The 24239-nt window shown below is 33.6% G+C and overlaps 3 protein-coding genes across 9 annotated transcripts in view; 1 reads left to right on the forward strand and 2 right to left on the reverse strand.

Annotated features, from left to right (window-relative positions):
* LOC106069686 (plexin-B-like) overlaps positions 1 to 9296 on the forward strand; it is a 237934-nt gene extending 228638 nt beyond the window's left edge. For all 6 annotated transcript variants that reach the window (XM_056025494.1, XM_056025495.1, XM_056025497.1 and 3 more), the window contains 7 exons: positions 317 to 405; positions 1143 to 1226; positions 1795 to 1955; positions 2373 to 2520; positions 2668 to 2808; positions 3353 to 3427; positions 4170 to 9296. In XM_056025494.1, the coding sequence (XP_055881469.1) occupies positions 317 to 405; positions 1143 to 1226; positions 1795 to 1955; positions 2373 to 2520; positions 2668 to 2808; positions 3353 to 3427; positions 4170 to 4283 (812 nt within the window). In that variant the 3' untranslated portion in view covers positions 4284 to 9296. The remainder of the gene's footprint in view (positions 1 to 316; positions 406 to 1142; positions 1227 to 1794; positions 1956 to 2372; positions 2521 to 2667; positions 2809 to 3352; positions 3428 to 4169) is intronic.
* On the reverse strand, positions 8573 to 23108 carry LOC106062011 (ras-related protein Rab-7L1-like). 2 transcript variants are annotated; one of them, XM_056025504.1, is made up of 7 exons: positions 22971 to 23108; positions 16233 to 16297; positions 14961 to 15057; positions 14549 to 14626; positions 13742 to 13905; positions 12628 to 12752; positions 8573 to 11380 (listed from the first exon to the last, which is right to left on the reverse strand). In XM_056025504.1, exons 2-7 carry the CDS (start codon positions 16284 to 16286, stop codon positions 11239 to 11241), a joined length of 660 nt encoding a protein of 219 aa, XP_055881479.1. In that variant the 5' UTR covers positions 16287 to 16297; positions 22971 to 23108; the 3' UTR covers positions 8573 to 11238. The 2 variants fall into 2 exon arrangements, with proteins under 2 accessions (XP_055881479.1, XP_055881478.1); XM_056025503.1 differs by lacking the exon at positions 22971 to 23108 and adding an exon at positions 16449 to 16712.
* The window catches only part of LOC106059004 (transient receptor potential cation channel subfamily M member-like 2), a 55227-nt gene continuing 53958 nt past the window's right edge, over positions 22971 to 24239 (reverse strand). The window contains exon 23 of the mRNA XM_056025502.1: positions 22971 to 23054. The gene's annotated coding sequence lies outside the window, so the exon portion shown is untranslated. The remainder of the gene's footprint in view (positions 23055 to 24239) is intronic.

Consider the following 24239-nt stretch of genomic DNA (forward strand, 5'->3'; position numbering starts at 1 on the left):
GGAAAAGTAAAGGCGGTTGGTCGTTGTGCTGGCCACATGATACCCTCGTTAACTGTAGGCCACAGAATCAGATGACCTTTACATCATCTTGCCCTATAGACCACAAGGTCTGAAAGGGAAACTTTACTTTACTGTGGGGTTAATTGCGTGGCTACCAATATTAAATATTGTGGACATTTTAAGTATCCGGTTTATGCCTGGTCTCACCCTTAGCTAATTGGTCATTCTCAAAGATCTTTATATGTATTTATTTATTTAGGATAGTCTGTTGCTGACTCTACGACAGTTATAAAACTACTTTCTCCTCTTACAACAGGTTCTCTAGATAACTCAGTGCTTTCCATTGGTTCTGTGTCTCCAATACTCAAGAAAGATCAGGAGTCTGGTTTTAAGGAGTGGCATCTGGTAAGTGTACTGAGCCGAGTTAGCCAAACAAGAGCGTAACATATTTAGTCCCACAATTTGTTTGTTTGTAAAAAATGTTTTACATGTTTCGGATGTTCCTTCAAAGTTGAAGATAGTTTACTTCCTAGTCCAAACCTAGTTTACTTCCTAGTCCAAACCTCCTGCAGGACGACGGTGGATGTGAGCAGGCAGGGTTTGAACCCTCGACCGTCGATAAATCCGAACGACAGTCCAGCGCGCTAACCGCACGACCAGGCAGCCAATTTTCGGGTTGATTTGAAATATAATGAAGAAGTGTTTCAAAAATAAAATGTTAGAAATGATAAAGCTGTATTTTAAAATTACATTTTTATTGACCCCATTTAATAGTAAGCAATAAATGTGGGTGGCTGCCTGGTCATGTGGTATGCACGCTGGAATGGCGTTTGGACTTGTCGATGGACTGGGTTCATACACTGCCCACTGATATCCCCCATCGTCCTGCGGGAGGTTTGGACTAGGAAGTAAATTATCTTCAACTCCGAAGGAGCATCTGAAACACATAAAACATTTTACAATGTAAAGAAACATTGTTTTAAAACTATAGCTCTATTCAGAGTTGTATTCAGAAACCTAACAGTTCCTTCTGAAATTATTACTTATCGGGTGGGAGATTGTGAAGAGTGGAATGGCAATATGGGAAATCTAAATGAATAACGATTATGCTGTGCAGTACATGTATGTAATCTGTTCTCTAGGTGAAACACGAAGACACGTTGATCAAAGATGGTGGTGTCAAAATGATTTCAGAGATCTTCCTTACCAGACTGCTGTCTACAAAAGTATGTACCAGTATTTAATGGTTTTGTTTTTAATTGTCATGCTTGACTGTTATTATGTGACTAGTAGGAGGTGTTGAGCTATTTAAATATGGCCTAGCTAAGAAAGTTTCCACTAAAGTTTTTTAGTTTCATAAAAAAAAAGAGCTCTCATTGAAAACAATGAATGAAAACAACATGATCAGCTGACCATTATCTTTCAAAGAACTTAAAAGCAAACTTAATCCACTATTTGAGAAATATTGGTCTAACTCTATACTTATAAGTCTTTCAACGGTTAATCAGTGCTGATGGTAAAATTATGTTAGAAGCAGCTGCAGATGTCAATTTCAATGTAATGTTTGTTAAAGGCAAACAAATTATCTGACGAAATGTATTACTTATGATGAAACAAGACAACAATTAACAAATCAATGATAATTGTAGTGTTAAGTTTGTATTTGCATCTATACTGTTATTGTCACAGTAGTTACGCTGAGGAGGGTCAATTGTAGTCAATTTCCATTTGATTTAACAGTAAAAGTGATCTTATCTCATGTTGTTTTTTTTGTTTGTTTTTTTAATTTTCTAGGGCACTTTACAGAAGTATATAGATGACTTCTTTAAGAATATGTTATGTGCCGGGCCTTACGTCCCTCCAGTTATCAAATATTTGTTTGATTTTCTGGACCATGAGGCCGATGCTCATGGCATCACTGACTACGAGGTGGTGCACACGTGGAAGTGCAATAGGTAGGTTTCGACTGTCAGTGTGTTATAACCTAAATCATGTACTTCAATGGCTTTAATCAATAGAGTTGAATGTTGATTGACATTTTGACTTATACAAATTATTTATATATCTTTAGTAATGCCATGTTGATTAGTCTCAGTACTCATCAAGTGAATGATCTTTAACAACTTTGAATAGGATTGAGTGGACACATATTTGTTTATTTCTTTCTAACCTCCCTTGCTTCCTTCTATATGCTGTGATATGTTCAACTTGATCTGGGAACAATAAACATTGTCAATGTGAAACATTTTGAAATAGCAGATTGTAAATTAATTTAAGTTTTTTTGTTTGAAATGGCATATACTCTTTTACTTTTAAAAAAAAAAACCAGACATATTGGTTCATTTACATGTGCATCTTTTATTTTTTGCCAGTTTGCCTTTGAGATTCTGGGTGAATATCATCAAGAATCCAGATTTTGTTTTTGACATTAACAAGCCTAGAATAGTTGATTCATGCCTTAGTGTGGTGGCCCAGACCTTCATGGATAGCTGTTCCACGTCAGAGCATCGACTTGGAAAAGTGAGTCATTTAAACTAGCATTTTTCTCAATTTCTTGTTTAAGTACAGCCATGTAATAAAATTTTGTTTACATTAAATTGGAAAGACACTGTAGATTTGAAAGTTTTATAACACTCTGTTATGAAATTTTAATTGTTTACTTTGCAGGATTCTCCGTCCAATAAACTGCTGTTCGCCAAAGATATAGTTCATTATCGCAAGTTGGTAGAGAAATACTTCACAGATATTAGAGAGCAACCACCACTTAGCGATCAAGAAATGAATGCCTTCCTAGCAGATATCTCTAGGGTAAGAGTTAGTGTCACATGCGCTTTATAACAAGTAACACTTTCTTTTACAATGGACAGTGTCCTACAGCTTGTTTGTAGAATCAATCACTCACAAAATACTCAGAAAGACACAAAGATAAAGGCACATTCCTCGTCCCATATGCTAGGACAAATTTGTACAAATGCTCCTTCTTCCCTAGCGCTATTAGAGCATGGAATGGGTTGCCTGAGCTAGCCAGGAAAACCAGTGACTTGGCAGAGAATTTAAGTCATTGGTTAATATGCAATACCGAATGCATGACCCGTAGGACGTAATCATCTTCTTTTTTGAAGTAACGTCTGTATTATATAAGATAAGATCAAAGAGTTTTCAGTAAGACTTGTAATAAATTATGGGTTTGGTGGCTGAGTGGTAAGGCATGGCTTTAAACTATGTGATGTGCAAAAAGTTGAAATAGGGATGCTACATGTTCATAACATATAGAGTAGGACTGCTGTAATAAAGGAAACAATTTATTATATTAATTATTGCTCAACTAAACGGATTTCACTTGTTGTTTCAGACAAGTCCCAAGCTCTTCTACATATCCAGTGCACTAGGAGAGTTGTACAAATATGTCTCCAAGTACAAGAATGAGGTAAGTGTGTACACACAGTTCTTGTACAGCATTGTGTATGCTTAATATTGAATTTTAATTTAGAGAGCTATTGATTGAAAGGAGCTAATTGTGTGAATTGTGAACAAGCTAGCATTTCCAATACATGTCAATTTGTGTATCATGTAGTTAAAAGGGGTAAATGCTTTTTTTTTGTTTTCATTCATTCTAAACTCATTTTGTGATGCTGTTTCCCTTCGGTATCTTGGGTCTTCATATTTCGGCTTTCAAAAACTAGTGTTTGTATATCCCCCAGTCCCTGACAGGTGCCAAAAGTTTTCTTTCTCTTTGGAAGAAGCTATGTTTGACTTCCCCAATGACTGACCCTATTCTTTAAAAAGGGTTCAATGAATATTAAAATTCCCAACTGCCGTAACTAGCACATTAAGAAAACAATTTGAAATAAACAAATTAAGTGGTTCAGTAAAGGAACCTGACAACCTCTCCGAGCTTCTTCCCCCTAACCACAAATGAGAGAAGTTGGAAGTATCAGAGTTTACTCTTGGAAAATTTTACACTATGTTTTTGTTAATTTGCAACAAGTCTGAATATGGTAGAACTGTTCATTCCTTGAAGTCATCCATCTCTCCTGTTGTTCACCTGGGAATGTGCTCCGTAGGATCCCTCCTTTGTATATTGGGGACTTGATTCAATTAAAGATTATGTTGATCAATTTTGTCATTGAGATTAATTATTTAATGAATTATTTTGTTCTTACTTTCAGTTGATGGAAGCCTTAGACCAAGATAACCAGGCCAACGCCCAGCAGTTGTCTTGTAAATTGGGTCACATTGTTTCCTGCATGGAAGGCCCCTCTGGAAACATGGCCTACGTATGATAACAGCTCTTTCGGGCTCAGCCTTCCACCTGCAGATCATATTTATTCAGAAATATCAGCACCTTACACACAATAGTGTTAAAACTTGTTAGACGTTGGCTGATATTTACAGCTATTGGATAATGTTGCTGGATAATTCATGTGATGGATAATTGGACTAATTCTCACTTTTGGATAATATAGAATCGAATGATTCAAACTATTGGATAATAAGACTGGCAATTTTAATTAGTGGTTTTATTAGCTGCATTCAAGTGTGCTAGATCCATTCTTCAAGCGTGTCAGATCCGTTCTTCCACTTCAAGATTCTGTCCCTGACACAGCACTGGTATTTATCTTTTTTTTTTTTTTTAAAGACTTGTACATTGTGTTTTCACATTACACTGGACCAGAGAATTTTTTTGTTTATTCAAATGATTTATAATATAAGCTATATTTCAAAAGCAAGCCCTTTGAGGCTGTGAATTGCCTTCCCTTGTGGGTCATGGAAGAGGTTTGTGGAGAACTCTGGAACCCAAGTACTGGACACTGGAAAAACCCAACTACTTGAGATAACTGTGATAAAGCATTATGTTTTATGTGATTTATTTCCTGCGCTGATTCGTATGATGATGATGTCATGACAATGTTTGTCAGTATTAATATCCTTTGTTGGTTTAGATGTTTGTTTTAAATGTAACCTTAAAGGATGTTCTCAGTGGAAGTTTCGGTGTGAATTTCTATTGAAATAGGGTAGTGCAATTACGTCATAACTTTAGCCCTTGGCTGGTGTGGTTTTAAAAAGCTGTTTTAAGTTATAAACTTTTAGTGACCCATAAATGTTTTTAAATATCATTTAGCCAAAAAGCTTTCAACAAAGAGATTGTAGACTATATTTTTTATTGTGTAAAGATAGTCCCACATGTAGTTATAATCATTTGCAATTAAACAGGAATCTTTCGTTTATATTTTTTATCAGGAGATCCATCCTTGACATTGTATTAATAGTAGACTTTGTTTCATGCACAATCAAGACTGGATATCATTTCTTTATGAAAATGTACCTAAACTATATCCCAAAGCCATAATTAATACATTTGCCTACTGTACTATTTAACTGAAAAGTTAAGTATGTGTTGCCTTCAGAGCTTGATATATTTATACCCGATGGAGTAGGGAGAAGTATACAATCTAGTAATGAGTACATAATGTATCAGTTAACAATCAACTAATCAAATTGTTTGTAATGTTAAATAGGGAAAGTATGTGTTGAACAGGACAAAAATCTTGTTTCTGTTAGATTTCCATAAGTTTTTCTTCGATTGTAGTTGGTTATGCTTGAAGTATGAACACATATGAAAAGCATTTCTCTGAAATGTGTTTAAAGGGAAACAAAATGTTATTTTGTTCCTCGTGTGCTTAGAAACATCAAATCCACCCCTTAGATATCCTCAAGTCACTTTAGAAAGTTAGGTTAGTGACCTTCATGACGTACATTAAAGGTCCTATTGAAAGGGGAAGGTGAACCCAGACTAGTCTTTCCAATATTGACATCCTGGTATACTTTCTGAGGGTCAAAGTTATCAGTTCACTTAGAAGAGTAGTTCACTGATTTGTTTTCTTATTTAGACTGTTCCTAACATTCAACTAGAAAATTGAAAGTACAACTGGGATAAAGTCAAACTATGTAAGAAATGTCTTCTTAAAAGTATAAAAATAATGGAAAAAAAAAATCTTTTTGAGTGCTTCCATTTTTTTTAAATTTCTTAAATACCTGAAAGTAATATTTTGGAAATATTTTTTTTTGAAAGTTTATTAAGGTTGTTTCTGAATTTGTTTACAAAGACAAAAATGCATTTCTTGATTGCAGCATGTTTTCCTGTTGTTTTTTTTTAATAGAAATTTCTGTCTTCTAAGTGTTGAGCGTGTACTGGAACTCCCAACACTCAAAGCACCAAGTCACTTTACCCACTGCTGACACCATTTTATTTCTTGCTGTTCTTTTTTCCTTGCATGGTCTCAAGTTTGGGCTAGTGTAATTTCATCACCATTGTGTTACAGTTACAGCCTGATGTTACATTCCAACATTCAAACTCCAGAGAAAAACATTTTTTCTATGCAAACAGGCTGGGGTCATTGTGTGTCAAGGACATTGAAACTAACCAATCAAGGACTAAGACAGATTTCTCTTTAAAAATTCAGTGCTTGGGTAGAATTAAACTTTAGTTGTCGAAGATGGTTGAGCTTTGTGCGCGTGCTCTGTTTTGTGTATTTTCCAGTTAGCGTGTTGTAGTTTGTTAGAAAAGAACCTTGTTCTATGAAGCTGATATCTAGTTTTCCTTGTGAGTCTTTGATTTGTTTCAATATGTTCCTGATGTTAGACAGGTTTACATGGTTATGTGTCCAGCTACCTTGTATATTTCTGATTTATAGTTTTCCTTGTGAGTATTGTTGTTTTCATATGTTTCTTATGTTAGATAAGTTCACATGGTTTTATGTGCAGTTACCGTGTATATTTTATAACTCTGCCTATAGCATTTATAAACATATTACTAACATACTGTTATCGCCTGTATCTCTTTTTTTATTATTTGTATGTATCAAGTTTTTTTTTTATGGTGGACAACAAAGGAATATAGGCGTACTAGTACATTAGTGAAATTAAATGTAATGATGATTGAGTTGATTTATTCAACAATTGATGTGAATGATGAATTCAAGTGATTGGTTTGTATACATGTATGTGAGTTGATTTGTAAGTTTATAGAAAAAGAATTAGTGTGTGAATGCTGTCCCAGGATGTGAATGCTGTGACAGTGTATACGAAACTTGTACATAGCAGAACTAACAAGAGATAATTTATTGGCAATGTACATAGTTGAATGCAAGCTTTGAACCAAAACACTTCATTATTTTTTCTAGTTCTTACATTTAACCCTTGTATCCCTGTACTGTGTCCGGTACATTTTTGTATCTCTTTGATTGACCGACTCATTGTGATCTACTAAATGAACAAGGGCTATTTCCAAATATTAGTCCTTGACTTTTCCAAATTACTTGGTACTTCTTCTCCCTTACATTGTTCAAAGAAATCTTCCCTCAAATTCTATTTGATTCTTTCTCCAGGAGAACAATAAAACATTTATTTCAATTTTCTGTTTGAAACATAAAACCCATATACTATGATAATGTGATTTAACAAATACTGCTCAGCACAGTCGATCTGAAGTGAATAAGAGCTAAACAAAAAAAAAAAGTCTGCATTGATTAGTGGTTATATTTTAGCCATTGGTTTGCATTGCTATTGACGCGGTTTATTACAGGGCTAATATTTTATTTCAAAATATTTGAAGAATGTTTCAGAGGGTGTTTAGGAGAGTTAGGGTTAAATAGTCTTTCCTTCATTTGTTGCATGGAATATTGTAAGTCTAAATATGGGTACAAAGTAAATGAAAAATGTGGGTACAAAGTAAATGATAAATGTGGGTACAAAGTAAATGATAAATCCACATACATTATCTCTTCACTAGTGGTCCACTCCACCAACTCACTATCTCCTCCTTCACATAATGTGTATATAAAGAGGGGGAATGTGTTCCAAATAACAAACTTAATTTCAAGAAACATCTCTTCACTGTTCTCCCCTTTTAGTATGATCTACTGGTATTTCAACACTAGTAAAGATAAAATAATATAGACGACTTCATTTGCATGTGTACAATAGTTACAAGAGTTTGAGTAGAGACCAGCTCATTACTTTCTTCTTAGTGACATTTTCAATCAACAGATTTAGTCTAAAGCCAGTACTTTGAACATTTCTATTACTATTTTTTTTTGGTGTAGTACAATAAGAATATAATGTCCTAATAAGGCACCCTTTAAGGTCATAAATTAGAAAAAACATTTTTTTTTTCATTTCCAAACTTACTGCAAAATTTATAATAATCCCATCCATCGAAGTTGAAGTATTATTATAAATTATTGAAGATGTTCATATATGTAGACTAGGGGTGCACCGGATAGTACTTTTTGATATCCGGCCGGAGCCGGAGGGACTATCCGGTGCACCCCTAATGTAGACATCTATAAAGTGCAAGCGTTTTGGTGCGACTGTTGTACAGTACAAAGTGTTGATAAGTCATTTTATTTTTTAACGCTAAAATGATACATTTTTAGCCCCCGCAGAAGAAAAAAAATTCGAGGTTGGCAGTATTGAACTTTAATCTAGCGTCCTTGACCCTTGTTTAGTTGATTGTGAAACTCTCCAATGTAGGCAGAAGTGTTTGAAAAAAATAAATAGCTGTGGACACTTTTGATTGGAATGTTGGTTTGTTTAATGATGTAGAAATCAATCCTGGAAGCATAATTGCTGACCAGACAGGAGTGAACAGGATTATGGGGCATTTAGTTTGAAAAATTTTAACATTTTATATATATTTATACAAGTAAGTGGAATTATAACAAAATAGTGTCACAATATCACAGATAGTATAGAACAATCAATTGGCAATCAGTTTTTTTTCCTTTGGTTAAAGTCTCTGCACTGTACATTCAGTTTTGTAAGCACACAACAAAAATATGCTTCGAGTGTACAATTCAAGTCAAAATTCTCCTGATAAAAACAGCAAAACAATGTTTTTTAACAATAAAATTGTAAAGTCCATTCACATTTCACAACACCAGCAAGCCAAGTACATCTAAATACCAGAACAATGGTGTTAAATAACACATATGAAAGGCCCTTATATAAATCAAGTATCAATGTGTGAGTAGAATGGGTTAAATCTGGTTGACAGAAAAATGTGTTTTTACTGTTACCTTCTGTATACTGCAATAAAAAAAATTAAAGGTATTCTCTTTGAGACTGTTTTACTAATAATTCAACCAAGTTAAAAAAAACTAATGACATTATTCTTATTATTCCACTCCAATGTTGTTGAATTTGTAATTGGCTTTGATATTATTCACACATTTTTTTTATTATTCATTTCTGTATTTTTTTGAGTGCATAAAAAATGCAAAAAAAAAATAAATGATTCAGCCAAATTTATATCAGGTTTGGCATCATTCATCCTTACAAGATAACTGGTTGACTAATACAGTTCACATAAGGCCCAGTTATCTTTTCCTTGTTTCTGTTTGTTGACATATAGTCCTTATGATTGTCATAACTTACATGTATGTCTTTGAATTATTTAAACAATTGACAAAAGAATAAACAAATGGAAATAAAGCCTTCTTGAGTGTACTGATTTGATGGGCGTTGGGGATGAATGGTTGAGTGCTTGGCTTCTGAACCAGGGTGGGGGTCCCAAATTGGAATCTTGCTGGAGACTGGGATTTTTTAAATTTCAGGACTCTTAGAGCACCTCAGAGTCCACCAAACTCTAAAAGGGTACTAGACATTAGTTGGGGGAAGGAAGAAATTGGTCACTGTGCTGGCCCCATGACACCCTCATTAACCCTAGAAACAGATGACCTTTACTTTGACTTCTTTAAGGAGATGCATGTTAGTGGTATAGGTTCAGCTTTTACAGAAGGTCACCTGCATCAATATTTGTAGGTAGGAATAATCAAGATTGGGCAGAGGAGCTGAATAAAAGCTTCCATCTCATTGATTTGGTATAGGTTCAGCTTGTACAGAAGAACACCTGCATCAATAGTTGTAGGTAGGAATAATCAAGATTGGGCAGAGGAGCTGAATAAAAGCTTCCATCTCACTGATTTGGTTGTAAAATATTAGGTAGTCTTTCCATTTTAAATTGCAGTTACAGGGAAAGGAAAATTGTAAAATTCCTTTCAAACTGCATGTCTTTTTTAAAACCTACTGATCATTGTCAAAACCTGCAAGTAGGTGACTTATGTTCTTAACAAAACAACTGCCATTGGGTGGATATGATTACAGTCTTGCATTCATAAAAGAAAAGTCAACACAGAGACCACACTCTCACAACAATCAATTATCATGAAGTAAATAGGAATATGAATAAAATATGATTAGATTCAAGAATTTATCCAATTGGAATTGGAGCATCTCTTTTACGAGATTGCCCATTAAGGAGGAAAATTTTCTCATTTTTATTGCACACTTATAAAGAAAAATTTCATTTTAAAACAATTCTTTTTCAACTTTGATCTGAATAAAGCCATGAAGCTTTTTGGAACTTTCAATGTTCATATTTAAAGCTGAACAACTAACAATCCTGCAATCAGTATCAAATCAATATCAATTAAAAATATTAATCACATCTAAGACATTCTATCCGGGACATGTTATAATGATTGCTTGATGACTTTACAAAATATAAACATTTGTATCTAAAAATAAAGATATAAATATAAAGACACTGTACATTACACAGCATTAGGCTGACCCAATGGAGTCGCAATAACAACCAATGACTTGCTGGACATGGTCACATGACATTCAAGACAGATGCCAGTTCATTTGTTAATAATGACTAAACTGAAGTCTTCAAACTTTCTGCTATCTGGCTAGTAACACACACCTTCAAACTCTTGCAGTTTATTTGCAATGACAGACTGCACTTGAAGAATCAAATGATCAGTGCTTTAAAAGGATCATTAGTTCTTGTGAAATTATCTCTTCAAAGTCAATGAACATTGCTTTACTTCACAATGGCCAGAGTACTTGCCTAATTCAATTATAGAGTGATCAAACATGCCCGATCCTCCAAGTATCATTGTCAAAGACACAAAGGGATGTCTCTACTTGCCAGTATATTCCGCTCAGTTTTAATATAACAGGGTAAACTACCCTTACAAGTTTCACAAGTCTGTTGGGCTTGATAAAAATTCACTTAGAAATTACTCCAAGAAAAATTCTGGTAATGCAACACAGTTTGTACACAAACTGATATACCAGTTCAGACTGAAGTGCTGAAGTGTTTTTTCAACAATGATTCTCAAGCCGTCACTTCAACGAAAACGAAATTGTGCCAAAGTTGTGGCTGTGTCACGAACATATTGCACACTTTTTTTTACCATTTCTAGTTTGACTGGTATCAAGATCCCTAATTTCCCGCAGGTCGACGTGTTCAAAATCACTTGGTGTGTAGGTACTTGGTGAGTTGCCCAGGACTACATCAACCAAATACCTGCAAGGCAAAAAAAAATAATAATAATAATAATCACATGTGTATATGTAATTTCAACAATGAAAGTTTCAGAGATGATATTTTTTCAAATAAACATTTGTATTGTAAAATTGAATTCATATTCCTAAAGTAAAACTAAATTTACATTCCAAAAGGAACACAAAATCCACATTTCTAATATAAAACCAAATCCACATTTCTAATGTAAAACCAAATCCACATTTTGAATGTAAAACCACAACAGACAACACAATGTGTCTATAAAAGTAAAAAAAAAAAAGTACAGTACCACCCTGAAGCAAGTGATCGGTAGGGGAGATGATATAAATGTCATCTGTTTCTTTGGCCAACAGTTAACGAATTTGTCGTGTGGCCAGCACCTCAACCAACTGCCTGCAATTTCCCCAAATAATGTACGGTACCCATCAGAGTTGAGTGGACACAAGGGTATCCTAAAAATCCCATTTGCTTAGTCGTCAGTAAAAACAGGGAAGAAAAAGTCTCAGATTATCTGCGCTACAGTAAACGTGTTCAGAACTGAGGGCATTATTTCTAGTTGTCTGGACATTTTTTATAGAAAGGTATCAGATCAGTTACGTCCCTTGATTGTATAAAGCCCAAACAAGTCAATGTGAAGTGGAATGTTACTAATTGCCTCAGATGAAGAGCTTTAGAGAAATTAGCAGAGATTGGAAAATGGACACATTAACTAAAATATATGAAGATTTCAAGAGTTGATTAACTAAACTATAATCCTTTTTTTTAAATATTTATTTTATGATCTTAATATAGGCAAATATTTTAAGTTCTTCCAATTCAATAATTACTGGACAGTAATATATTCATATGGAGGCGCAGAGGCTGAGTGGTAAAGTGCTTGGATTCTGAACCGAGGGGTCCCGGGTTTGAATCTGGGTGAAGACTGAATTTTTAATTTCAGGATCTTTGGGGGCCTTTGAGTCCACCCAGCTTTAATTGGTTCCTGACATTAATTGGGGAAAAGTAAAGGCGGCTGGTCATTTGTGCTGGCCACATGATACCCTCGTTAACCGTAGGCCACAGAAACAGATGACGTTTACATCATCTGCCCTATAGATCACAAGGTCTGAAAGGGGAACTTTATTTTACTTTTTAAAAATATATTTCTATAAAATAAAAATGGAAATATACTGACAATATTTTTAGAAGCTGTAATGTTAAAGACTAACTTCCATACCTACAAGACAAAAATTTAAAGTCTGACTTACATGACAGATTCCTCGACCATCAGCCCTGTCTTGACCGAGGTCTCTGTGAACTGAAAGAAGTTCAGTTCTGTGACTAGACGTTCAATATCTGACGGTGAAACTTTTCTTTCTGACTCCAGGTCAACCTGAGGAGGATATGTACCCTATAGTTGACACAATGAACTTACTTCTACTGATATAGACATTTATAGGAGGGTCAGTTCAAAATGTAATTTTTAAAAAGCAATGAAATAAATTCAGTTTACTTCTAATATCATTTTTAAAATTGTGTGTGTGTGTGCATGCGCATGTGTGTGTGGCCTGGGGGGGGGGGGGTAAATGCATTTACCAGCTTTAAGGTATTTCATATTTGATTTATTTAAATTTGTAGTTGTATTACAATGTTTTCGAAAAAAAAAATCCTTAAGCAAAATTTAAAGTCTCAATTAAATATCTAGCATTTCTTTTTCTCAAACCAAATAAATTAATTCAAAATTCAAGTAAAGTTGATCTTTCAGACCTTGGGACCTATAGGGTACATGATGTAAAGGTCATCTGTTTATGTGGTCCACGGGTAATACGGGTGTTATGTGGCCAGCACAATGACCAACCGCCTTTACTTTCCTCAACTAATGTCAGGTACCCATTAGAGCTTGGTGGACTCAGAGGCACCCTAAGAATCCCAAAATTAAAAATCCATCTTCAGCAGGATTCAAACACTGTACCTCCTGGTTCAGAAGCCAAGCACTTCAACACTCAACCACTGTGTTTCCAATTAAATTAATTAATAAAATAATTTTAAATGTGAAGCATGAATGACTTGGCTACTTAAGTAAGAGCTTTATTTAGAATCCTAATTTTAGCTGAGTTATGTTTGCTGAGCGCCAAATGAAAACTAGATATCCATGCAACCAAAGGTCCTCGAAAGAGGTTGAACCAGAGTGTACTGAGCATTTTAAAGCATGAAAGATGCATTATACAAAAAAATGTTTTTAAAATAATAATGTTTTTAAAAATGTTTTATCATTCAGAGAAAAAAAAATGTTATTTTCAATCTTATTCCTTAGTCTGAATACAAACTAATTACAGAAAATTCAAATAATTTAACCTCTCTCTTTAAAATAAGCTTGTCTACCTTATTAGCAACCAGTAAACATGGCACAGAGAGGTTATTGTCCAAGCTGGCCTTCCATTTCCTAACATCATTGAAAGACTCTGGGTTTGTAAGGTCAAATATAATCAGGCATCCTCTGGTGTATTTGTAATAAGCCCTGGTCAGCAGTGGGAACCTGTCTTGACCTGACAGTAAATGAAATAAAAATAAAGTCAATGGTCACTTTTAGATGTATTTTTTAGCAGTTTTTCACATTTTTAAAAATGTTTTTAAAACGTTTAACAGGTTAAGGATGTTCCTTCAGAGTTGAAGGTAATTTAGCTCTTAGTCCAAACCTCCCAGTATTATCAACAAGTCTGAACAAAAGTCCATATATATAAAAATAGGGCTTCTGCAATCTCTTGATTTTCCAGAGGCTTCTGGAAATCTCCTGTAATTGCAAAATATCTAAAAAAGTCCTGAAAATCTCCTAAAATTATTAAAATCTCCTGAAAGCTCATAAAAATTTCCTGAAAAATAAAAACAAAATTAATTTGGGGTGCCAATCCTACGTGCATTAAAAAAAATGGCATTGTCAGCTTCAATTTAATATAAATTTATTGCAAAGACAAATGTATACCCAGACTGAGTCCACCACAATCCGTTTCGCATAGGGCCCACAATTATTAGGGCCAGCCCTACATCCAAGCTATCTCTACATATTAAAATGTAAATGAAATCTTACCATTTACACAAACATAAACAATGAGTCTTAAGTTTGTATGGCTAAAAATAAACTAAGAGTAGATGATAAGAAACATTTCAAGAGACAGAATGTTCCTACAGTACCTGCAATATCCCAAAACTGTAACTGAAGGTTCACTGGTTTCTGATTGAGTTCAGTCACTTTCTTGGTCACAGAGTCAACTGAAGAAACAGAAAACTATCATGAGTGATGGTGTGCTTGTCCAATTTGGTTCAGGTTTTAAATAGTTTGAAACCACATTTCTTGACATAGGCAAGGACAACACATAGGTACCGGTATTATTGTTTTATGAGCCAACTATTTGTTAAACTTTTCCGGAAACCCAATTAATAAAAACACTATACTTATAAATATATATTAAATTAACATAAACAGCCTCTAAATATAGATAAAAATGTACGATTCTATTTTAAAAAAAAGAACCAAACTTGTATGTAATTATTTTATTTTCTAGTAAGTATTTCAGTAAATTATACAAAATAAAGTAATACTTACAACCAATAGTACATTTATATTTGTCAGAGAATACATCGTAAACATACTTTTGAACGAATGATGTTTTTCCCACACCTGCATCTCCAATCACCAAGATCTATCGATATAAACAATGGCATCAATGACATGAATAAGGTAATATACTTTGTGTAGCATTTATATTCAGTAATTTTATTCTTTCTCCACAAGCAAATTGTTATTAATTAATAGAGATTAAAGCTTACATTTTTCACTTAACTAAGTACAAAAACAAAATCTTATCAAAATTAGTTATAAAATTCATCTTTTTTTTTTTCTCACTCTTATAATTAAGGCAAAAGTTATGGGTTGATTCTCGTAGAACAACAATTAGATTTTTACCCCAGATATGTTTACACTGAAAACATTTCAACATTCCAAGTTTAGACAGATTAGATGTTTTGCTTGTTGAAAGATACCTTATTAAGCATTTATTATAGAAATAAGTGATTTTGTTTCTAAATTAACCATAAAAAGTAAACACCTGCCGTTCACATGGCAGAGGCTGCAATCTGTTTCTACAGCCAAAAGTTATGAAAGTTTCACAAGATCATGTGGCCAGCACTATAAACAACCACCTTTACTTTAACTGCCTTTACTTTTCCAAAACCATTAGAGCTGGGTGGACTGAGGTGCGATCTAAAAATCCTAATATTCACTAGGATTCTAGCCTGAGAAACCTTGGGTTGGAAGTCAAAGCACTTTACCACTTGGCCACCATGCCCCCAGAAAAAAAATGGCGCTGTTGTATGGGGTGGCAACTTTAATCCTTTTCTTCCAGCATTTCTCTTGTAATGTGAACATCAATGTTACATAAGTCTCTTGAACCCAGAACTGTTTTTATTAAATACTTGATTGAGCAAAAAAACAACATAAAAATACACATCTACACAAATAGAAGAAAACTTCAAAGACAATGGCGACTATTTGTTTTTTAAACATCCACCAATAGGCATAAATTGAGATCAATGTCAAGGTCTACTGCAGTAGCAGTATATAGATAATGTTTGTTTGTAAAATGTTTTACATGTTTCGGATGTTCCTTCAGAGTTGAAGATAGTTTACTTCCTAGTCCAAACCTCAGGGGATGGGAGCGGGCAGGATTTGAACCCTCGACCATCGATAAATCCGAATGACAGTCCAGCGCGCAAACCACACGACCAGGCAGCCATAGATAATGCCTTCCATTTCATTGTTAGCATTTCATAGGTAAACTTTATGGTACATTTTGCCATCTTAAATTTATGAACTGACCTTTATAACGTCGTCCTGTAACTGGTCAACACATACATTGAGTCTTTTGTACATTCTTCTTTTATCTGGAATCACACAGAAAAAAAAATTACTTTTTTGATTCTTAATATACAAAAACAACGTTAATTAAAACCATATACAACAAAACAAAAATAATGCTTTTAAAACCAAGCAGTGATAAATATGTTTGCACAGAAATTGTTTTTAAATTAAGACCTCTTATTTCAGGCTCAGGCGAAGTTTCTTTGTTCCGATAAACTTTCTTGCTTAAGCTTTGATCAGACACTACTAACATTGAACTCCTCCGATCGTAATGGGAAATTAGAATGCCAGCATTAATGGAACAACATGTACTCTTAAAACCTACAGGTGAACTAATTGTTCCAGAGTGAACACAGGACACACCATGACCATATATCCCAGTAAGTGAAGCCATGCAAGACCTAGGGACACATACAAATGTCACTGTACACACAATTCCTGAATCATCAGTGTCATTAAGATGATGACATTGATATCAATGACATTAAACTGTCTATGAGACAGACTTTTTTTTTTTTTCATGTTACCTCCCCCTTTAAAAAAAAAAATTACTGCCCCCTTTAATTTTAAATTAAAAAAAAAAACAATAACAAAATTACAAAAAAAAAAATATGTATAATATAAAAAAAAATAAGTAAGATTAAAAAAAAAAAAAAAAATTGCAAATATGAAAGGAGGTGAACTTTAACCTGACTCATGACCTAATTTTATGAACCGGAAAAATAAAAAAAGGATTTGAACAAAAAAAGATTAGCAGTGAAGAAATCTAAGCCCATATCATGTAGTGTAGCTACCTCTCTGAATGGAACTGTTTAGAATTCATAAATCTGACAGGTTTTTAATGGAGAGATATACAATTACAAATGTTGAAATTATAGGACAGAGATTAGCCGAGTCTGTGTTTGGTGTACTTAAACAAAAACTGTAACAAGAATCCATTGAAACCACTCCTAGGACACACAGAGATAATGAAAAGATAAAACAATTAGAAAAAATGCATAATCTATTCTGGATAATGAGACTCCTTGTATCTATGAATGAATTTATGAATGAATGTCTGAGACAAACATCTATAAAAAAGCTAACAAGATCCTAGAAATAAAGAATCACCCTTTGTGTCAGGATTTTGTGATTTTACCATCACAAAAGAGATACAAGACACAGATAGCAAAGACAAACAGACACAAACACTCTTTTGTTCCCCTGGCAATTAAATCATTAAATAAGAACAATCTGGTATAAGCTTTGTCACATGTAAATTATGAGTGAGTCTGGTGTGAATGTACACTTTGGTTTCTTATAGTTATAATGTTTTTTGTTTGGTGTAATGCACAAATTGTAAGACAAATTTCCGTACGGACAATAAATATTATTATTATTTCATTAAGTGGTGGTTAAATAAGACAACAAGATTTAGAAGTCAATTTAAACTAAATATATAGATCATAGATCCTGTTACTAGTTTTAATGTTAAAGGACCCATTTTTACCAATTAACAGTAGCTTGCAAACCCTAAAATTTAGATTTAAAATATATGATTTAAATTTAAAGAAAGTTGGAACAGAAGCAAAACAAAATGGATGGCTGTTTGGTAGTCACAGTGTAATCTACGTTTCGAGTTGTCGGAGTTCTGTCTGGTTCTGAGTTCAAACTCAATGGCTGTTATCTGCAGCTCTCCTGTAGGAGGAGGTAATAATCTCCATTTGCGAAGAAACATGTCATTTTATTATCTGGTCAGTGTTTATGCACCCAATACATAAATTTAAATTCATACTAAAATAATTTTTTTTAATACAGAAACGGAAAATAAAATTACTGGGGGTAACACGACTTAATTAAAACAAAGCGATGTTCCCAAGGTAATACAAGCCTAAGTTTCTCTGCATTACAGTTTAGATGAACCAGAGAAAAAAAAAAAGTAGCCATAAATTTCAATGTTTAGCTAAAAACCTATTACCACTTTTTACTAAATTTAAAATATTTTTTTTTCCAGTGAAATTATAACTTAGCAAGTCATAGAAGAGAGCAACTGGTTGCATGCAACTTCAGAACAGGACAAGCTGGAAGTCCCTTACATAGGCCGCACGATACACGTTTGAGACCAAAAGAGAATCTGCTGCCGAGGTCAGACAGAGATGTTGAAAAGAAAATCTAAATCGATCCCCGGTGGACAAGAATTATGTATGTGTAGGCTAGATGTGGCAAAATAGGTATGTCACACCTGGGGGCTGCATTGCAATGGGAAACACTGCATTCCTCATTAATCTTCGGACTCGAAGACAAGCCTTATTATTATTATTCTTTTGCAATAGCTATAATTATCATGAACTAGTTTATTTTTCCAGAACCTTGTTTGTTATATTTACTGAACTATCACGTGAAATCAGTAATCCTTTGAATGTAACGAAGAAATATGAAACTCTTGACTCTTGAATGAGACAATTAAAATATATATGTCAGCCAAAGTAAATCAGATAAGCAGAATACATTTCTACATTTCAGACTTCATGGTCCAGTAACTTTGACAGGTACAGATAACACACTGAGAAAATGTGACAAAATCAACAGAGCAATGAAAAGGTCAAATTAAAAAAAAAATGATTCTGTAACAAGTAAATTAAATTTTTTAAAAATTTATTCCTGCTTTATAAAGGTGATAGTAAAGTAAAAGTTTCCTCTTTCAGACCTTGAGGTATACAGGGCAGATGATGTCAAGGTTATCTGTTTCTGTGACCTACTGTTTAGGAGGGTGTCATGTGGCCAGCACAACGAGCAATTGCCTTAACGTTTCTCCAACTAATGTCAGGTAACCATTAGAGCTTGGTGGATTCAGAGGCGCCCAAAGTTCCCGAAATAAAAAATCCCAGTCTTAACCAGGATTCAAACCCAGGACCCCCAGTTCAGAAGCCAAGCCCTTTACGGCTCAGCCACTGTGCCTCCTTATAAAGCTATAATTTCTCATCTATATATATATATAATTCTTTTTTTTGTTGCCGAACCATGCGGGACACCACGAAAAAATCATGGAAAGATAACTCTTTTATTTCTGTAAGTTGGACTACAGTTACCCCACATAACTTTCGCGGCGACAGAGAGCACAGCTCAGAAAAAAAGAGGGGCCGGGTGGGGGGTGCGGAGAGATAACAAGTAATCTTTCTCTTTAAATAGTTGCATGTTTTTTCTATAGCTTTGTTTTAATTTTGCCCCTTCGTATTGCCCTTCTTTTCCTAACCATGGCCACCACTTCACATATATTTCATGGAGTCAAAAGGTCTTTCAATGTAGTTAAAATTCCTGCATCAGGTAACTGTTTATTTCTATCAGTCGCATATTTCTGGAAAATGCCATAGATGAAACTGTTGCTCTCAAACTTCGGAAGGTGGCTGTAAGCTTTGTTTGCGAACATTGGGATTACTATGGCGATGCCCTGTCCATTGTTCTTACTCTCGGAAGCACAGTTATACACTCTGCTCGATAATATGCAGCCTACATGAATACTTCCAGCATTTATGGTGGCGAGCAGTTGTTTGCCCAAACCCACCCCATTTGGACAACTGTCTCTTTCAGGAAGTGTTAACCCATCACTAAATAACCCCATATGCTACGCCACTGGTCGACTAGTTCTATTAATTTCTTGTAATGCTTCATTATTGCAAGGAGTCTTTCCAGTGAGCTATGCACAATCAAGTTCTTGTATTAACAGTCCAGCAAATGATTTCTACATCAGACGGTTCTCAAAATGTTCCTGTACATGTATTTTTTAAAATTTAACTCTTTAATTTCCAAATCAAGTTAAAAATGTATGTCAGAGAAATCATGATGCAGAGGTTAATCTTAATTAGGACATTATGTTTAAGACTGGGGCCTGCACAATCTGTTTCGCATTGAGCCCTGCAATTGTTAGGGCCAGCCCTGTTAGGGGGATTTTTAAAATGTGGCCTTTTATTGCCTTTTTATAATAAATTAAAAAACAAAAAAAGAGTGTTCTGGCCATAATAAACAAAAAAATAAAGCCTGTGAACAAATCAACGGGCATAGCAGATGTGTACTGTTTGATTATGGAGGACGTAATCATCTTTTGAAGTAACCTCTGTATTATATTTATATAAGACAGGGGTTCTCAACCTGTGGGTCGCCACCCCTTTGGGGGTCGATTGACAATTTGACAGGGGTCGCCTAAGACCATCGAAAATATGGATTTTTTTTGTCTATTCTTCTTTTGCTGTGTGTGTGGGGAGGGGGGGGGGGGGTCGCGGCCAAGTGGGGGATTCTAAAAAGGGGTCGCCGAGCTTAAAAGGTTAAGAACCGCTGATATAAGATAAGATTTATATATTATATAGCTATAGTAGTATAGATAGGTATTATATAATAAGATCTTCAGACTTTTTTCAAGATATAGATCTAGTATTAAGAAAATTATTATAACACTATTTTAATTTATATTTATGGTTATCTAATTAAATCAATAAATATTAATATAGTTTATATAGATCTACTATTAAAATTAAAAAAAAAATATATACTTATAGACCAGATCTAGATACTTATAGCCATAGACATAGACTGATAGAGTATCATAGAGTATGATAGAGTGATAGACTTGTCACTTGATAGACTCATACTCATAATAGTCATAGACTAGCTAGACATCATAGTATTCATTAGTGATGGGCAAAAGTTAACTAAAAAGTTGCTAACTTTTAGTTTAACTAAAAAAAAATAGTTAAGGCCAAAGTTTAATTAAAAAAAAAAGTTTAGTTAAAATCATAGTTTAATTATTTTTTTTTAGTTACAAACTAAAAAGTTTAATTACAAATTTTACAAACTTTTTTAACATACACACCAATAAATATTTAGATCTATGTAATTTTGAGAATATATTTAATGGATAATAGAGAGGAGAATAAACTAGAGGGTGCACATGTCACTAGAAAGCCTTTTGACCTTTACCCTATAATGGCCGCTATTCCCGCCTTTAAAAAAAACCACACGTGTTCATTATATTTCTAGCAAGTTTCACTGCTTGATAAATCCTTGCTTCTATAGATCTACATTTTGCTGCTTTTTATTAAACACCAATGTGTTCCTGTATAGCTGCAGGCAAAGAATTTTGCTTTACTATAGATCTAAAAGAAATGTCGACTCTTTATTTAAAAACTTTTTACTAGATCTAGAGTTAGAGTCTAGTGACGTCTAAGTCTATTAGTATTAGAATCTAGTATTAGTCTATTAACTCTATTAGGCCTACTACTGAATACTACTATTAGATTATTAGATCAATAGTCATAATAGTCTATATTTAATTATTTTAGTCTCTTAGTCTTAAGTAGAGTCTTAGTAGTCTTAGATCTAGATGTAAATTTAAAATTATAAGTCAATAATTATATTATAATATAGGCTACTAAATAGATCTATTAATTGAAATCTATATTAAATATTACTTTGTCTTTACTTTATTAGACTAGATCTATTAGTTTAGACATTCTACTATAACTATGTAACTATTCTAGAATTAGAGTCTATATTAGATCTAGATATATCTAGATTACTTATTATACTAAGATCTAAGATGCATAGATTATAGATCTATAATACTAATAATAGTCGTCACTATACTAGATCTAATACTAAATTAACTAAATCTAGACTAGATTCTAGATCTACATCTATGATCTACTTTTATTATAATTATAGTTAATTATACTTATAATTATATCTACTATCTAGATCTATTAGATCTAGTATTATCTACTAGAGTATATAGATCTAAATGCCCATACCTAGTTATAGCCTAATTATAATAATCTAAAATCTCTAGATCTAGAGTTACTATCTACTAGACTAGATTATATCTAGATTTTAGATCTAGTAGTAGTAGTAACTAGTATTTTTTAGATTAAAATATATTAATTATTTGATCTAGGACTAGTTACTCTAGTAGCTAGATCTGATTCTAGATCCATATTATATTTCTGATCATTTCGTTTGTAGAAGATATTTGATCCAGAATATTCTAGAATCTAGAGTTAGTTAGAGAGTCAACATGCAGTTTTATCATTACTTCTAAAAGGTAACTTATAATACTTATATTAGAACTTCGACAATTACTTAATCTAATTTCTTTCTATAATAGTATAATAGTAGGCCTATCATTCTAGTGATTCTATTAAGATCTACATCTATCCCATAAAGACATTTAAATCTTTTTTCATATGCACAAATGTTTATTATATTTTGCTAAAGAGATTGGTTGTGCTTTATACTTTATATTTTTCATGTTTGGCTGTTTTGTCCTTAAAAAAGGTCAAAATAGTTAGTAATAGTTTAACTAAAGTTTTTTAGTTTAGTTTAACTAATTTTTTCAATTTGTGGTTAACTAAAAGTTTAATTACTTTTTTTTAGTTCAAACTTAGTTTTAGTTAAACTAAAAAAATTTAGTTTAGTTCCCATCACTAGTATTCATAGTACTACTAGTAGTCACATACTTGGTAACTTGACATAGTGACACTCACTGTTGACAGTCAATAGTGATAGTCGACATACACATACAACTATTATACTTATACCCAAAAACACATAGATCTAGCTTCTAGCGATAATCATAAATAATGTCATAATCATAATGATAAGTGACAATAAGTCATAATGAAATGATATATAATAATATTATACCGTAAAGTAACTGGCGTAACTAACCTCTTGTTCCAGGTCCAGGATGACTGACTGACTGGTGACTCTACTCTACTCTTCTCCTATTCTTAATTCTACATGATATTTACACTACAACAGAACAAGTGGTAGAACATGTTATACAATAATAATACTGTACTATAGATCTAGAGGTCTAATAATAATATAATCTAGTTCAAGATCTGTAAATTACAAATAATCTAAAAAGAGTGCACCAGAGCAGAAGCCCAAAACAAAACGGATGTTGTTTTCTATGAGACAAAGAATACGGAAAATCCCGATAACGATATTCTAGACCAGGGGTCGGCAACTTTCGACTCACGAGTCACATGCGGCTCTTTGGAGGTTAAGCTGCGGCTCTTTAGTTCCATGCGCAAATAATATTTATTTTATCGGAAAAAAAAAACATCAACAACACAAAAATCGTTCTGATTCGATTAAAGAGTATTAGGCACCGATTCTATATCTCAGCCACTTGTACTCGCTTTTCAGCGCACCCCGCCTCCAAGTCAACATAATTGTAGGTGGAAGATATTCAACTTTCTTCTCCCTTATCACGTGATTGGCCTATATATGAGTCTTACGAAATAAAAGACACGGCACAATTTGACCTTTTTGTCACATATTTGTCTTCCCAAGGTCGAAAAGAAGAACTTCTAGCATTGCTACTGCTCTCATAACAAACTAGATGAGAAGATACCGATAATGTCGTGCGAAAATACATTGAAGACAATATAATCAATATAAAAAAAAATCTTTTCAATCAAATTCTTACGTTTCACTGCATAATACAGCGAGAAGCGCTTTGTGTCCCAATATTTCCGGCCGAAATAGTCGAGGTCATGAATTTGCTAATCAAGATTTTTAACAGCATCTAGTCAAAAGCACTCTTCCATCGTCAGTTTAAAGAATTCGGTATTCCGACCTCCTTCCTTACTATAAAGTGCGATAGGTTTCCAAGGTTAAAGTATTGAAACATTTTGCTTTGTGCTTGAATAAATACATTCCTAAGTGAAAAGGGCATGCATATTTAGGCCTATCACTCTGAATTAGAGAACAACAAATTGTTGCAAGCATTTTACTTGGTGAATATAACAATGAAATTAAATTAGCTGAATCTAAAACTGCAAGTATGGTATTGGCCGGGACGATTTTGACACCCAGTCCGCCCTTGATCTAGATATATAGATTCTAGATCTAGAACTGCTAGACTTTATGTATCTAGGTCTAGATCTATTCTTGAGTACTCAAGATAAATGTGTCCTCTTTGTTTGT

This window comes from Biomphalaria glabrata, chromosome 4 (assembly GCF_947242115.1).
Source record: "Biomphalaria glabrata chromosome 4, xgBioGlab47.1, whole genome shotgun sequence".
Taxonomy (NCBI): domain Eukaryota; kingdom Metazoa; phylum Mollusca; class Gastropoda; family Planorbidae; genus Biomphalaria; species Biomphalaria glabrata.

Bases quoted from the DNA above. Each gene is read 5' to 3' on its own strand.
- LOC106062011 (XM_056025503.1), bottom strand. From the start codon at position 16,668: ATGGCTTCACTTACTGGGATATATGGTCATGGTGTGTCCTGTGTTCAC. The intron at 14,627-14,960 runs GTAAGTATTACT...CTGTTTCTTCAG, and splicing joins ATATAAATGTACTATTGGTT to TTGACTCTGTGACCAAGAAA. The intron at 13,906-14,548 runs GTACTGTAGGAA...ATTTACTGTCAG, and splicing joins ACAGTTTTGGGATATTGCAG to GTCAAGACAGGTTCCCACTG.